The sequence below is a fragment of the Dendrobates tinctorius genome, unplaced genomic scaffold (assembly GCF_039654945.1).
Source record: "Dendrobates tinctorius isolate UK_male_01 unplaced genomic scaffold, ASM3965494v1 ptg000039l, whole genome shotgun sequence".
NCBI classification, from domain to species: domain Eukaryota; kingdom Metazoa; phylum Chordata; class Amphibia; order Anura; family Dendrobatidae; genus Dendrobates; species Dendrobates tinctorius.
The window spans coordinates 16,292,638-16,309,871 of NW_027361707.1; the positions used below are offsets into that span (position 1 = coordinate 16,292,638).

Here is a 17,234-nt window from a genome sequence, read left to right on the forward strand (position 1 = left end):
ATGGTATGTATGAGTTATACATACTCCCGGCCAGTGGACGCAGCCTCCCTCTCCATACACTTGGTCGGCCACGTAAATAGACAGGGCGCAGCCTTGGCTCAATACAAGTGTATGTATGCACTGCTCCCGCTGGCCGGGAGTATGTATAACTCATACATACCATCCAATCCCGGGTCTGAAACCCGCGAATCCCTGTGTTCGCTGGGGGATTCATAAGTCTGCAGTCACACAGAACTTCTGCAGACTTATCGTTTTTGACCCGACAACCCTTTTAAATCAGATTTTTGTGTCAAACTTAGTTTTTGCGTTTGGTAATGTTTTTCTTTATTTTTTTAACATGTCAGAATCTGTATTAGAAATGAAAAAAAATAGATATTATGCAATTTCCACACCGGCTACTGGGGCTATTGTGTACATCAGATTTTTGTGGTAATTTTTTTTTAAATTTTATCTTTTAGCATTTTTTTCCCTTTTTTACATATCACAATCTGTATTTTAAAAAAATAGAAATCTTTCAATTTTCACACTGGTCACTGTTTTTTTTAAACTCTAACTTCCTGTTGTTTCAGGAAACAACACATGTACATAGCCACAATGGTCTAAACTTGGATCCTTTCTTTTGATGCATCTAATGAGTGTGTTCAAGGGTCATTGTGAAGGGAGGAATAACAGGGGTACCAGTGACATCGCCTATTGTGTTATCTGCTGTCTATAGTGGTGTTGGTGCCTGTCACTGTAATCCTGTCTGTTGTGATAATGAGAGTGCGGAAACTTTTTCTGGAAAAGACATAAAGTATGAGTGTAAAAAAAAAGCCCCAGTGGCCAGTGTGAAAATTGCAAGATCACTATTTTTTTTTTTTACAAAAAGCTGATGGAAATAGCAAGTTTAAGAACAAAAAAGTAACCGAAAAAACCTGATCTAAGCAATATGTAATTTTGTTTGATAACTTTTCTTTAATTCAATGGGATATCCAAGTAATATATGGACATACTGGGTCCTTCAGATAGGAATATGTTCTTTGTGGCCGTGTGTTCTACTATGGTAGATAAAAAAAAATGAAGTTTTTGGTGGATTTTTTGGAAATTGGTTTTCTAAGCTGGATGACAGCAATAATGACGTTAATGATTTCCCATTCTGACTGCTTGGTAGTAAAATATCTGCACATGTATGTCCTTTAAGGACAAGCCTTGCCGTGACGAATCCATATGTGAACGTTTGTTTGTACCTAGGGTCAATGATGTGGATCGGCCCCCCACTACCGGTACTGTCACCCGAGGGCTCTGCGACGTCTACGCGCCTCAAGCTGTGACTATGGTAATGCACTTCAGTGTCTAATTTTGCTAAGATCACAAGAGCTGTTCTCCTCCTCCTCCTCCTCTTGCCCCCTTGCATTGATATGGCATGAGCAGCACGTTACTAAATAGCAGAAGCAATTGCAGCGTGTCAAGGGAGGGATGGATCAGCTCTGCTGTGTCTACTGGATCCCAGGACATAGAGGATTTCCCCTACCCACCAGCTGTATACTCCAGTCCCACAGCTACTGATGAAAACCCTTAAGCAGGGGCTACTGGGGAGAAATAAAGGCATGGACAGCAATCTGAAGACTTCATCTGTGTGTGTGTAACCTGGAATCAGGGGGGATGAAGAGCTAGAAGACTGCAGGCAGCCCGCGGAGCACTGTGCATCCTGCTTTTGCAAGAATCAGAAAGCACAATGGCTTTCTATTGTGACATGGAAGCCTTCTATTTCAGCTGAGATCCTTCAAACTCATCCAGACTAGGATTATTCTTATTGGGGATGGTGAAAACCCAGTGGATTATTATTATGGGTGCCAACCACTCACACAAAACTCCAGTGTTTGACGAGAATGAAGACGGTAAGGAGCTGTCCAGTGTGCACGGTGCTGAAATAGTATGCAGATGCTTCCAGCAGTCTGTTGTGTGATGTCTACTCCCTTTGTGACTAGTTCATTGGGAATTTTTTTTTCTTACTGCAATGTATGTACTTTTGTCTAAAAATAATTTTTGTCTAAAAATTATTTTTTTGTCGTTCGGTTTCTTTAAAATGTTGCACCGTTTGCCTGCCATAGCTTTTGTGTTGCACTGTTTATTGCCGGCTGCAGAATGAGTTCACTGAGAATCTGTCAGCACATTTACTCTTGACTGTCCAAAGGGGAGAGTTTGTAACTCTTTTATCATTTTATGAGCTGATTAATGACCACATCAAAGTTGAATGTGCAGCCTGTTTAAAGCCAAACGGTGCAAAATTTATACTAAAACCCAATTGAAAAAAAGATTTTTTAGCTCCAACTACTTGCATTTAAGTAAGAAAGAAATTCTCAAAAGGCTGACAAGCCCTTTAAGAGATCCTTGCTTTCCTTACGTTGTCAGGATTGTGCTCATTAAGAGCTAAGGAGCGTAGTTTCGGTCCATGTGTGATCCATTACAAAACATCAGATCGCACTTGGGCCAATGTTTTTGTACGGGGCAGTGCACATGTCCGCTTATTTTTTTTTACGAGTGGTCCAAGGAGAAAAAAAATCGCAACACGCCCGATTGGCCTCTGATAATGGGACGCCACTTGTCCATTCATGTCTGTGGGTCTGTGGAAAACATCAGATCAGGCTGAATGGAGAAGTTGGAGAAACTTTTTTCTTTTTTTAAATTCTCCACATCTGAAGAATTCCCACACCGATCGAACTTTAATCAAACTCTGATCAGCATGTGATTAGAGGAATTGGACCGATTTTCTCAAATGGAGACCATACGGTCATCTACACCTGCCCTTAAAGTGAACACTTCTAGATATTAGCTCCATTAATATTTACATCCAAAGAGCAAATAACAATTGTCTTCCTTCCGGAATCACCATGCAGAATGTCTTAATCGAGAGACCTAACTAGTGTAGAAAGCTTTCTATTGTCTTCATCTCTTTACCTATCATTAAAAGGGAAAAAATACTACTTACATGTTTATACGGGAAAGTCTGGCACAAAGGAAATCCATAGTTTTTTATTGGAAATGTGTGAAGTGCAGATGTAACAGAGATGGGGGTAACTTAGCCTGACTCTAATGGCGTTATCTTCATTCATTGATCGTCAAACACAATGGAAACATAAATAATAATCATCATTTCAATAGACATCTACCATTGTTCCAAGCGATCTAATGTGTTTTTTTTACAGCAACCTCAAAGTATTCGGTAATTATCCTCGTTATTAGTGTTATGTAAAAATCTCTGAAGACTGATTTTAATTTTTTTTTTTTTTTTACATAGCATATAGGAAAACCCAAGCAATACTGTTTATTATGTCTATAAATTATAATTGCTTTACATGGGACTGCAGGAAATTATCATTGATTGAATTTTACTTACAAAGTTAGAGTTTATAAGAAATCTTTTAAAATTCCTTATAAAAGCGTCCACTTATATACGTTTTAGTAATTCGCTATGTGTAGCCTGTTAGGACAGATGTAATATTTTTCTTTGTGCATTTATATTTTCAATTCTCAACATCATTCATTTAAAAAAAAATAAAATCTCTTGAAATATAATAATTATAATCCAGGGTAAAATATAGAACTTGTCATGTAATGGACTCAGTAAATTAGGATAATGCAGTATGTTTCCCGCCAGTCCTATAACTGGTTGGATTAATGATTTGATCCCAGCTCAGTTCTGCTACATCTACATACACAATGTGATTTTTTAATTTTTTTCCCTAGGCGTGAAATGCGTCAGGATTATAAGAAAGGTCAGCTAGGCATCACGCTATGGATTACCTGTATCTTTTGAGCGGTGGCTGAAACAGCTGTAGATGTTGGGTGAAATCTTAGGAAATGTCATTGGATTCTCCACTGTACACTGGATTTCTAGCAATGAAGAAAATGTGAATGTGTTCTGATTGTAGGACTATGTGTTTAGGAAATCATTCATATGTCTAAACCGGCAGTGTACAGTAATATAGTAACATAAAATATGAATGGACGATGTTACCGGCGCTGACAGTCCCAGAACATCATTTATTAACCTAAGGATTTATAAATTATTACTGGTGACCAACAGTTGACCGTTGGCATCATCTAAACTGATGACTTTATATTAGGCAGCCTGATGGAGAGCTGAAAGGTGAACGAGAAGAAAATTCTTACTGGTTTTCCGATAAGAAAGATGTAAGTGAAAACCTGTTGACTTAGGTTGTAGCTAAGGTACCTTTCGGTTGGATAATTCTCGTCAAACATAATGACATATGGCATGATGATCAGAAGGACTCATTGTTGGCTAGTAGAGTTGAGCGACTTTTGTTTTTTTAGGGTCGAGTTTCGTTTCGTGAAACCCGACTTTTCCAAAAGTCGGGTCGAGCAAGATCGTCCGATTATAGGGAAAAGTCGGGGTCATCCCGAAATACGAAACCCAATGTAAGTCAATGGGGAATAAAAGTTGGCAGTGAGAGGAGGACAGGAAACACACCTACAGTGCCCATTTGAATGCCAAAAGCATCAATTCTTCTTACTTAAGCTTGTCAACCTTAATTAACTTCATAATACAAGTTACGCACTGAAAAATGGGGGTTATTTGGCTAAAGTTGTGGGGGGGTAGGGCTGGCTCCAGGTTTTCATGTGCCCTGGGCGAAAGAGCGCCCCTTTAACACATACCACAACTCATCATGCTCCGATACGGCAGAGAAATAGCGGTATAGTACAATGAAAAATACTTCACTTTTTACATCTCATGACGAGGCCCATCTATTTCTCCATACAGAATCATTGGTCCCATATAATGTTTGAAACAGTATATGATGAGCTCCACATAATGCTACAGTATATGTTGGTCCCCATGGATGAAGCTCCACTGTCTTATGGGCCCAAATAATGCTCCAAACATAATGGGCCCCATTTCTAATGCTCTAGTGTATAATGGGCCCTGTAAATGCTGCTTCAGTGTCTGATGTCCACCTTTGGAATGTTCCAGTGTATGGTGGGCCCCATCTATCATTCTCCAGAGTATAGTGCTCCCCAAAAATTCCCTCGCTAGGGAATCCCTGTACTAGTCTGGACTCCTCGTCGTCCCCATCTTCCATCTCACTGCACAGTATTTCAACCTTGCAAGTGCTGTGATCCTGAGCAAGCAGGGGGGGCCCACTCGTTGGCGACGGCACTGGCACAGGGCCCCTGATAGTACGGTGGTGTGTCTGATGGCGGGTGGGCCGAACCTGCACTTTCATCTGCAGCTTCCTCTTTGTCACCGTGTATGGTGGTATAGTGTGCGGGAAGGGGCACCTGAGTCTCATCAGGGTCAGAATCTGGCTCTGTACACTGCGAGGACAATGTAGTGTTCTGAGTGAATGTACCAGCAGAATCATCTATCAGCGGCTGTGCATCAGTGCACTCCATGTCAGATTCATCTTGGCCTGGGTAATTCACCATTTCACTTGATAATCCAGGCATGGTATGTGAAAACAGCTCCATGGAGTATTCAGTAGTATGGCCTGCTTCATCCTTCAATCTTGGTTGGGGTGAAGGACACAAGGAAAGGTGTGGTTCATGAACATGAGCCTCCAATGACGACTCAGTGCTTTTACTTTTTTCAACTTCAGAAGAGGAGGCGATAGAGCTGGAGGCTGAGTCAGCAATGTAAGACAAAACATTTTCCTGATGCTCTGGCTTTAAAAGCGGTTTGCCAACTCTTAGAAAACTAAGCCTTCGAAGCCTTATGGAGCCAGACGATGACGCAGGCTCAACACCTCCTGCATTCAGTCCTATTTTGCTCTTGCCACTACCATCAGATCCACCACCAACACCATCATTACCAGCTGCCAACCCCCGCCCAATTCCATGGCCTCTTCCACCAGCCTTCCTCATTTTTTGTAGAAATGTAGACAAAATCCAACAAACTATATAGTAATGTAAAACAAGGTACCAGGTGTCTATAGGACAGGGGAGATTTTGAATTTCTGCACACACTTGTGGACACTGGACACTTATGGATTGTGTGAGGCCCACTGAATATCACAGCGCTATGTCACAGGCTCGATGGCACAGGTGTGAAAAAAGTGACTACAGGATAAGGGAAATTTTGAATTTCTGCACACACTAGTGGACACTGGACACTTTTGGATTGTGTGAGGCCCACTGAATATCAGAGCGCTACGTCACAGGCTCGATGGCACAGGTGTGAAAAAAGTGACTACAGGATCACAGAGATTTTGAATTTCTGCACACACTAGTGGACACTGGACACTTTTGGATTGTGTGAGGCCCACTGAATATCAGAGCGCTATGTCACAGGCTCGATGGCACAGGTGTGAAAAAAGTGACTACAGGATAAGGGAGATTTTGAATTTCTGCACACACTAGTGGACACTGGACACTTTTGGATTGTGTGAGGCCCACTGAATATCAGAGCGCTATGTCACAGGCAGAAATTAGCTAGTGTATCACAAACTACAAGGTGTATGTAGGATTGGGCAGAATAGGAATCTCCCTAGAGTGTAGGTCTGTAAGAACGGAACAAGTCCTCCACTTATCCTTCCACAGTGACACACAGATAGCTTCACTGTGGCCGTGATAACAGCCGTTACATGGTACTGAGAGGAGCGTGCACGTACACGGCTGTCCGGTGTACGTAAAATTGTCAAGCTCCGTGTTTTTTAAGTATACGGACTGACACACGCTGTCTCTCTATAGTTTTGAATGTGATCAAACAGCAAATATATTTAACTGTTTGAAAACTAGACAAAACTAGTAGGTGCAGGTCTGTAAGAACGGAACATGTCCTCGACTTATTCTCACAGAGTGACACACAGATAGCTTCACTGTGGCTGTGATAACAGCCGTTACACGGTACTGTGTGAGGAGCGTACACCGCTGTATGGTGTGAAAAAATGCACGCTCAGTACCTCAGCAGGACAAAAAAAAAAATTGGGTTTGCTTTTAAAAAAGCAGTTTGCAGAGCAGTGGGTAAACAGCAATGCAGCTGTCAGGAAGCCTTAGAAGGCAGCCTAACAACCAACACCGCTGATCCACCACAATATAGCCTCCCCTTGCACTGCGCACACAGTGACTGGTGTGTCGTACAGGCCAAATCGCTAGCAGCAGAAGCAGTTTTTTTTTCTTCTTCCCTGCCTAACGCTCTCCCTAAAGAATCAGCAGCAGCAACCTCTCCCTATGCTAAGATCGGCAGAAGTAAGATGGCGGTCGGCGTGCACGCCCTTTTATAACCCCTGTGACGCCCACCAAAGCAAGCCAATCACTTGCATGCCCTTCTGAAAGATGGTGGTGACCCCTGCCTATGTCATCACGTTGCCCACAGTGTTCGTGGATCCTGATTGGCTGAAAAAGAGCGCAAAACAAACTTTTGAAACGCGACTTTGGCGCGTAAGTCGCCGACCTCGTGGCCGACCTCATCCTAGGGTCGGGTTTCGTTTCATGAAACCCGACTTTTCCAAAAGTCGGCGACTTTTGACATTTTTCGACCCGTTTCGCTCAACTCTATTGGCTAGACATCAATTTTTTCATAAAAAATGGATAAGACCCCTACTGTGTCATTCGTACCATTAAATCAAGAGCCAGATGATAATCATTGGGGAGATCATCTAGCCTGACTGATACATAAGTTATGATCTGATGTCTCTTATAAGTGCTTAACATTTTCCTTACTAACATTAGTAGGTCGGATTTACTAATGTGTTTGCTTCTAGACTTTGGCAAAAGGAGAAAATCAATGGGCTGGAAAGAGGTGACTGGGATGCTCTGAGTTAACCTCTCTCCAAGGGTCTTGGATTCGCGGTGGATACTGCGTCCACTTGTTATATAGAACCACGTGGGACGGCCGCAGGTGCCTCCTTGTAGTGTTGGTGTCTCCCTTAAAGCCCAGTCACTAAGAGCTCACAGTACAACTTATTGTACATTGATGAAGGTCCTAGACCGAAACGTCTGTATGTATGTACTGCAATTCATTAAAACCACCTTTCTGCATCAGAATCTTTTTGGTGTGTGCCAAGTCTATATTAATTGAAGTAACTAGAGATGGGCAAACCCAAAGAGTAAAGTTCAGTTTCTGTACCGAACACCTACTCTTCGGGCACGGACACCGAACACAGACTTCTCCAGGAAGTCTGTGTTACTGTTCGGGTTCGGCTGCTCAAACATCGGGTGTTTGTCACTCTGTCATGTGCTTGGCAGCGCGACAAACACTGCTTCTGATCGGCGGTAAAATCATCCCTGCCAGTAAGAGAGCCACGGTTCCCATGCTGTGAGAGCTCAGCTGTGATTGGAGGTATAAAGTTTACTTACGGTCACTGGTGTCAGCTGATGGGACTACTGATCCCAATATCCGACTGCTGCTGCTCATAACAGTGAGAGCAGGAGTGGCAGATGAGAGTATTCATCAGCCACTCCTGCGCTGTAAATAAATAATAAAAAAAGTTCTCCTGTATTTTTGATAACCAGCCAGGCAAAACTCACAGCTGGGGGCTGCAACCCTCAGTTGTCAGCTTAAGCAAGGCTGGTTATCAAGAATATGCTGTTTTTTAAAAAAATTATTTAAATAATTTAAAAACCGGTGTGGGGTCCCCCTCCCCTTTTTGACAACCAGCCTTGCTAAAGAAGACAGCTGGGATCTGGTATTCTCAGGCTGGTAAGGGGCCATGAATAGCATCTAGCATCCTGCAGCTGCTCAGAAAAGGCACATCTATTAGATGCACCAATTCTGGCACTTTGCCCGACTGCTGTGAATTCGCTTTCTGGCCTACCTCTGGTTACTAGTGAAGGTAGTGGAGCTGGTTATATTGACAGAGGGGTCGCGAGTTCTCTTTCTGGGCTCCCTCTGGTGGTTACTGGAGGTAATGGAGGTGATCTGATTAGCAGAGGCTTGCCACCTGATAATGAAGAGGATGATTGGAGATCTGGGTTTTCTGACTGGATTTAAGACAGCCGACTCCCTCTATCCCTGCTGGTGATTTTTTCCTGCCTCCTGGGGTCTTAGTTCCCAGCTCAGTTCCTGCATGCTCAGCTAAGTGTTCTTTTGCTATTGTTCACATTTGATCTGGTTTTGTCTACTTCAGTTTTGTGTGGTCAGCCAGCTGCGGCTGGGGCTGTGCTGAATCTTCATCCATATATTACTGCTTGTGCCAGTTTGTTTTGGTCCCTTATTAGATTGGCCTCTTTCTGCTCTGCTTTCAGAATATACCAGAGTGCTGATATAGTGGGCGAAGTAGTGTGACTTCAGTATTTTTCAATCAGACTTGTTGGACATTTTTTGCAATGTTTTTTGCGTGATTGCAGACAGTGTCTTTTCTTTCATGTCCTGTCTAGTTAGTGTGGGCCCCATCATTTGCTCAGTCTATTTTCCTACTTGCGTTTGTGTTTTCATCTTGTCTCACCGACAATATATGTTTGGGGGCTATCTATTCCTTTGGGGTCTGCTCTGGAGCAGTTTAGATTTCCCCTTTCTTGCTTTAGGCTTATTTAGCTCTCCGGCTGTGCCGAGGCATCTAGGATCATCGTAGGTATGCTCCACGGCTACTGCTATTTGTGTGGATAGGATCAGGGGTCTGCAATCCGCTTAGTTACCAACCTCTCTGGTTTTCTGTGGCTTAGCTTGGTCTTGCTCTTCTCCTCAGTGACCCAATCATAACACCTGACTCTTCCCACTTGCCGTGTAGCGGTGGCAAGTGGGGTTATTATTTGTGGGGTTGATGTCACCTTTGTATTGTCAGGTGACATCAATCTCATGGCTTAGTTATGGAGAGGCATCTGTAAGAAACTTATCCATTACTAATCCTATAGTTGTATGGTAAATAAAGACACAGCCAGAATAAAGTCTTTTATTAGAAATAGAAAAGTAAAACTGTGTTTTGTTTTATTTAAAAATAACAAATACAATTATACTCACCTAATGCCTATTCCACAGAAGTCATCGTTCTCCTGTAATAAAAGTAAATTAAAAAAACAACAATATACCATACCTATCTGTCGTTCTGTCCCATGCCTTAATCCATGTCTGGTGATAAACAGTTTTCAACCTGGATGGTGCCGAGATGTGACCGTCGAGGCTGAGAACCACTGGTGACTGAGCGGCTGCAAATGTAGCCTTAGTGGCTGGTGGTGACGTCACTGAGGTTACATCTGCTCACTGAGGCTCTGTTCCCTGCCGGGCTGAACTGCTGTGACCTTGGTGAGATTCCCGCTAGCAACGTGAGAAAAACTCTCATGATGAATACTCCCATCCGCCACTTCTGCTCTCACTGTTATTAGCAGCAGCAGGTGTCGGATGATGAGATCAGTAGTCCCATCAACTGACACCAGTGACCGGAGGTAAACTTTATACCTCTGATGCACATGACAGCATGGCAATCACTGGATGTTCGGGCCCCCCATTCAAGAGAATGGGGACCAGGTTCGGGCGAACCCACCGGACCCGAACATCCAGGTGCCCGCCCATCTCTATTACTAACTCCATAGTTAGATTGTAAAAATAAAATAGCTGGAATAAAATACATTATTTGAGAGAAAGATACAAGCTCCTCTATTTGAAATTAAAAAAAAACACAGTTATATTTGCCTACACCTTTTCCATTGAAACCCTTGTTCCCTGTAAAAAATAAAATAATGAACAACGATATCTCTCACCTGTCCGAAGTGAACATAATCCATACTGTCCCACAACGATTTGGATGGTTTGGAGAGCAATCACATCAGTGGCCGCTCTTCCAGTCAGTCAGAACACACTGACAGGAGTGTTCCCATGAAAAAGCTCACCGGAGTTTATAGCTCATCAGCTGATGCCTGTGACCGGAGGTAAACTTTTTACTGCCAGTCACAGCTGCTGGCTCACTCTGTCATCTGATAACATGGGAACTGCAGCTCTCTGACTGGTGGTAATGACCTTACCATTGATCAGAACTGCCGGTGTTTCTCATGCTGTCATACAGAAACACCCGATGTTTGGGGTGCTACACCTGAACAATAACACGCACTTCCTGGAGAAGGTGTTTGGTACAGACCCAAAACCTTACTGTTTAGGTTCACCCATCAATAAATATGATTATCCAGGTCAGTACCAGTATGCAGATACCAAACATGTACAGGCTCTTTTTCATTTAAATGGTGAAAAAAATTACAAAGTTTGTAAAAATGTTGCCATTTTCCGAGCCCCGTAGCATCTCCAATTTTTGGGATCTGTGGCTGGTTGAGGGCTTATATTTTCTCACCAAGTTAATGTTTTTATTGATACCATTTTGGGTTAGACAGTATGTTTTGATCGCCAGTTATTGCAATGTCATGGCAACAAAAAAAATACTTAATTCTGTTTTTTTTTTAATTTCATTTTGGATGGGGTAAAAAAGGAGTGATTTGAACTTTTATATTTTTTAAAACATTTTTAAAACACTTTTATTACACTTTTCACTGACTTCAATAGACTCCTCAGGAGACTTGAAGCTGTGATCATATGATTGTTTGTTCCACAGAAGCAAAATGTTAATCTCCTATGAATGCCGACTACGGGCCAATGTTCATAGGAGATCTGCGATGAAAGACACGAAAGGTCTTCTGCAAACCCCTGGCTGTAATGCTAACCCATCGACACCCAGCGATCATATAACAGGGGCTCCAATGGGCATGGTTTGTGACATGTTTCCTGTAAGTGCGAGTTAAATGCTGCTGTCAGAGAATGACAGAGCATTTAAAGTGTCAAGAGCAGCGGGTGGATCACGATTCCAACCGCAGCTGTTAGGGGCATATGACAGCTGATCAAATCAGCTGCTATGGGCCTGAAAAGATGCTGGTTCAGCACTTGAGATGTTGTAATATGTCGCCAATGTGTTCTTTCTGTGCCTAGAAGACTAAGTGCTGTCCTTAAATCTCATGGAGGTCATATGAAACACTATTTGCTGTAGCTTTTGGTGAGGGGTGTACTCATTTTTTAATAAACTAATTTGTGTAAAACTGAAGATTTTGAAATGAAGGCTATATTATTAATCTTACTTTCGTGTTCTGAGTTAAAAAAAGGTTTTTATTAAAGTCAATCTTGTCAAAATTTTGGAAATGTTTCTTGTCTTCAGTGAGATATTAATTCAAATCTTACTTTTCAAACGGGGTGTACTCAATTATGCTCAGCTTTTTACATGTAAGCATCACTGCTCCGAACAGTGATTGGTTGCAGCACTCAGGTGAATGTTAACGTACTTTATGTCATTGTAGGGAAGGTGACCTGACGGATGGACAGACTTGTCAGTTATGATAGAAGTGAAACAGCTGAACAGTATAGATGAAGTGCAGTACCCTGGATGACCACAAGATGGCAGGGGGGTGTGTGAGTTCACGATTTGACTGCAGCTTAGGGCTTTAGAAACCGTTGGTCATGGGGGCGGAGTTACAGGGAACCGGGAAAGTTATTAATTTGACAGTAGCGTTCCAGAAAGTTCCAGTCCCCGGGAGGAGCTCAAGAGACGAGAAGTTTGTGACAAATTGTGTGTTGTGAGGAGAGCTAAACCAGGGGACTGAGGAGGAAAGAAGTCAGGGGGTGGTCCTGACACGAAGTACCGCAGTATAGACGAGGTCCCGAGGGAAAGCATTCCGAATTTGATGACGACAGCTGACCAGTAAAATTGCTGTTGGTGTACAGTGGCCTAAGGCGGCCACAGTGACCAAACTGGCAGAACGTCACAAAGCTGAAAAAGGGACGGTGTGTGTATCCATGTCTCAAGTGAAAGTACAGTGTGTGTGTACCGGGGCCTGGAAACAGAGGGCCGTGAAGAAATTGCGGTGTATTGCTGGGGCCGTCAGACGGACGGCTAGAAATAAACTTGGACCTGTTGTACCCGAAATCTGCCTCCATCTGGTGTCTGTGATGTCTTTGCGTGGTATAAAGAGGGACCACCCCCAGTCCGGCCCACGACCCTACATCATTGCTCCAGGAACGGCGGCAGAGGGTCATTGAGAGATTGAATCAGCGACTTTTGATCTAATATATAAAGCTCAATGTGGGTGTGTGTGTATGTATGTATGTCTGGGATTGGCATCCGCACCGTCGCAGCTACAGCCACAAAATTTGGCACAGTCACACGTCTGGACCCCGAGAGCGTCATAGGTTATATTGTGAGGCTAAATTTTAACCCCGCGCGTTCCAATTCACCAAACAATTTTGCCTGTATCTACATAATGGGGAAAAAGTGAAAGGAAAAGTGTTGGAGGCAAATTGACAGCTGCCAGATGTGAACAAGGGGGACTGAAAGAATGAGAGCGATGGCGCCAAAGAGTATATACCGTACAGTTGCTAAGGTGGGGCCCTGACATGGGATACTCACCACACACGGGAATATGAACACACACACAAAATGCGCCACACACTACCACGTGCTTCACCACATATACCACCCTCAGCACACATTTCACCACACATACACCAACCTCGCCACATAAAAAACACAAAAGTCGCCACTCAAAACTCGCCACACTGTCCCAGAGCTGTTTAAAAGATGAAAAATGAGCTGTGATTGGCTGCTATCAGCAACAGTTTTCTTTGTAGACAGTTGTGGTAACTGAAGCCTATTATTCTTATCATTTCTATGGTGTTATCGTCTATTAGATACCCGGCTCAGCAGTCAGTATCACACAGGATAGGATTAGATACACGGCTCAGCAGTCAGTATCACACAGGATAGGATTAGATACACAGCTCAGCAGTCAGTATCACACAGGATAGGAATAGATACACGGCTCAGCAGTCAGTATCACACAGGATAGGATTAGATACACGGCTCAGCAGTCAGTATCACACAGGATAGGATTAGATACACAGCTCAGCAGTCAGTATCACACAGGATAGGAATAGATACACGGCTCAGCAGTCAGTATCACACAGGATAGGATTAGATACACGGCTCAGCAGTCAGTATCACACAGGATAGGATTAGATACACAGCTCAGCAGTCAGTATCACACAGGATAGGATTAGATACACAGCTCAGCAGTCAGTATCACACAGGATAGGATTAGATACACGGCTCAGCAGTCAGTATCACACAGGATAGGATTAGATACACAGCTCAGCAGTCAGTATCACACAGGATAGGATTAGATACACAGCTCAGCAGTCAGTATCACACAGGAGAGGATTAGATACACAGCTCAGCAGTCAGTATCACACAGGATAGGATTAGATACACGGCTCAGCAGTCAGTATCACACAGGATAGGATTAGATACACAGCTCAGCAGTCAGTATCACACAGGATAGGATTAGATACACAGCTCAGCAGTCAGTATCACACAGGATAGGAATAGATACATAGCTCAGCAGTCAGTATCACACAGAATAGGATTAAATACACGGCTCAGCAGTCAGTAACACAGGATAGGATTAGATACACGGCTCAGCAGACAGTATCACACAGGATAGGATTAGATACACAGCTGAGCAGTCAGTAACACACACAATAGGAATAGGTACACGGCTCTGCAGTCAGTATCACACAGGATAGGATTAGATACGCAGCTCAGCAGTCAGTATCACACAGAATAGTATTAGATACACAGCTCAGCAGACAGTATCACACAGAATAGTATTAGATACACGGCTCAGCAGACAGTATCACACAGAATAGTATTAGATACACGGCTCAGCAGACAGTATCACACAGAATAGGATTAGATACACGGCTCAGCAGTCAGTATCACACAGGATAGGATTAGATGCACGGTTTTTATGTGCAATATAATCATTATAATTTGTTATAACTAACCACAGTTGGTTACTATGCCCAGGCAACACCGGGCTCTTCAGCTAGCTATTTTATAATTTTAAGACAATTTCTGATATTTTCCATGTTCAAAACCCCGAGATAAAGGTACTACAAGCTGTTTACATATTAAGTTGGCAATATTAATGTTACAGTAGATCCAGCAGATGCTCAGCGTTGAAGTCCACGTCTATTAACCCTGACAGATGTTTATACGTGTGTACAGTAGACAGGAGGAGGACGCAGTTCAGGAGCCGCAGGGACAGAATGAGTAGGCAGTGGCGCAGTCTGAAGCTGCACGAAACTGTGAGTGATAGGAATCAGAGAACCTCGCTCTACAGCTCATATCTCATCATCTCCTGTGACTTTATGACCCTTATATGATTTATTTCACATTCCTGAGTACACCAATACTCCATATGTTTTGGGAAACTACTGATTGTGCACTCAGCAGGACTCAGAAGGGAATTAGCGCTATTTGACTTTTCAATTGCATATTTGGCTGGAATAGACTGCGGACCCCGTGTCATATTTAAAAAGCATTGAGGTAATAAAGCAGGAGAAACCCACCACAAGTGATCCCTTTTGGAAACTACACTGTTGTGAGCTCATTTTCGGTGCTGGCGGTGCTGACAGAGGAGTAGTGAGTTCTCTATCTGGACTCCCTCTGTTGGTGAAGGGAGGTAATGAAGCTGATCTAAATGCCAGAGACCGGCCACCTGAGGAAGAGGACTGTGATTGGACATCATGAATTTCTGATTAGATTTAAGGCAGCCGACTCCCTAGTTTCTTTCTGGTGATTTCTCCTGACTGTGGCTTCTGGTTTCCAGTTTGGTTCCTGCCTTCTTAAAGCTAAGTTTTCTCTGCTATTGTTCATATGAGTTTTCATCTGGTTTACTTAGCTTTTGTGTTCAGCCAGCCCTGGCTGGGACTGGGCTGAATCCCCATTTTGTCTCTGATCAGTTGATCTCTTTTGCTCTGTCTTCAGAATATACCTGAGTGCTGATATAGGGAATTGAAGTCTAGCGACTTCAGGGCCTTTTTCTATCAGACGTGTTGGACATTTTTTGGCAGGGTTTTTTGCGTGATTGCAGACAGCAGCTTTTCTTTCCTGTCCTTTCTAGTTAGTGAGGGCCCCATCGTTTGCTCAGCCTATCTTTCTATCTGTGCTTGTGTTTTCATCTTGTTTCACCGACAATACATGTTGGGGGCTGTCTATTGCTTTGGGGTCTGCTCTGGGGCAGTTTAGATTTTCCCTTTCTTTCTTTAGGCTTATTTAGCTCTCCGGCCGTGACAGGGCATCTAGGACCACCGTAGGCACGCTCCAAGGCTACTGCTAGTTGTTGTGGATAGGATCAGGGGTCTGCAATCCGCTAGTTACCAACCTCTCCGGTTTTCTGGGCTTAGCTTGCTTTTTGCTTTTTCCTCCTCGGTGACTCATTCATAACACTACACCCCTCAAGGAATTTATCTCTGCACATGGTGAGTGTCTTGAACCCACAGGTGCCACACAGATTTACAAAACATTGGACCTTAAAAATGAAAAATTATGTTTTGTCCACAATAATGTTGCTTTAGCCGCAAATTTTTCATTTTCACAAGGGTAACAGGAGAAAATGGACCACTCAATTTGTTACATTATATGTCAGGAAAGGTTAAAGGGGTAGTCCAATATCATCAGTTATTTGCAAGATAGGATATAACTTATTGATCACTGGGGATCAAACTGCTGGGACCACAAAGTTAACCCTAAAGTTGGGGCTCTGGATCCCAAAAACAGAGGTCTGATGAGCATTACCTGAATGGAGCGGAGATGTGTTTCTGAACCTCTACTCTATAGGACTGACAGAAAAAGGAAAATCTGTGAAAATGATTAACACACTGTGTATCTAAAATCCAAACTTCAGGTCACTTTGTGCTCAAATTTTTTTCTGCAGCATGTGGATACGATTTCTTGGATCCACAAATATGGACCGAAATTTGGAAATAAATGATGGAAGGAATTTATCACAAGTTTTTATAGCAGTGTTATATGTTCAACTTTTGGTTATTTTACACTGCTCTTGCCGCTTTTAAAAAGTGACTGTAATAATGACTGGTTAGCTATGCAAATGGGATCTAAGAAGATTTATGATGTGTGATTTTGTAAAAAGCTGCAGAAATAGTTGCAAACTCTCCAAAGTAGGTGTAAAATGTAGAAAATCAGCTCTAGAATAAAAGTGTTATATGTGCCAGATTTAGCAAACATCACACAACACTTTGATCAATTTGGCACAGCTAATGGCAACACAGTCACTAGAAGAACTTGATGAAATGCCCCATGCGTGTGAACATACCTATCATGCGAAAGAGTCTAAATAACTTTCTTATAATAGTGAAAAGCTAATCAGTTTTCTAAATATAATAAATGATAGAACTCTGAATAAATTTGAATTTTTCATGTAATTTAAAGTTACGTTGGGTAAAACCAGTTCTGTCTCTTCCGCCTTCC

General features: G+C 42.8%; 1 protein-coding gene across 1 annotated transcript in view; it reads left to right on the top strand.

The window, feature by feature from the left end:
- Window positions 1-1,392: 1,392 nt before the first annotated feature.
- STK32B (serine/threonine kinase 32B) overlaps window positions 1,393-17,234 on the top strand; it is a 363,907-nt gene continuing 348,065 nt past the window's right edge. The window contains exon 1 of the mRNA XM_073574498.1: window positions 1,393-1,877. Within this exon, the coding sequence (XP_073430599.1) occupies window positions 1,799-1,877 (79 nt within the window). The 5' untranslated portion in view covers window positions 1,393-1,798. The remainder of the gene's footprint in view (window positions 1,878-17,234) is intronic.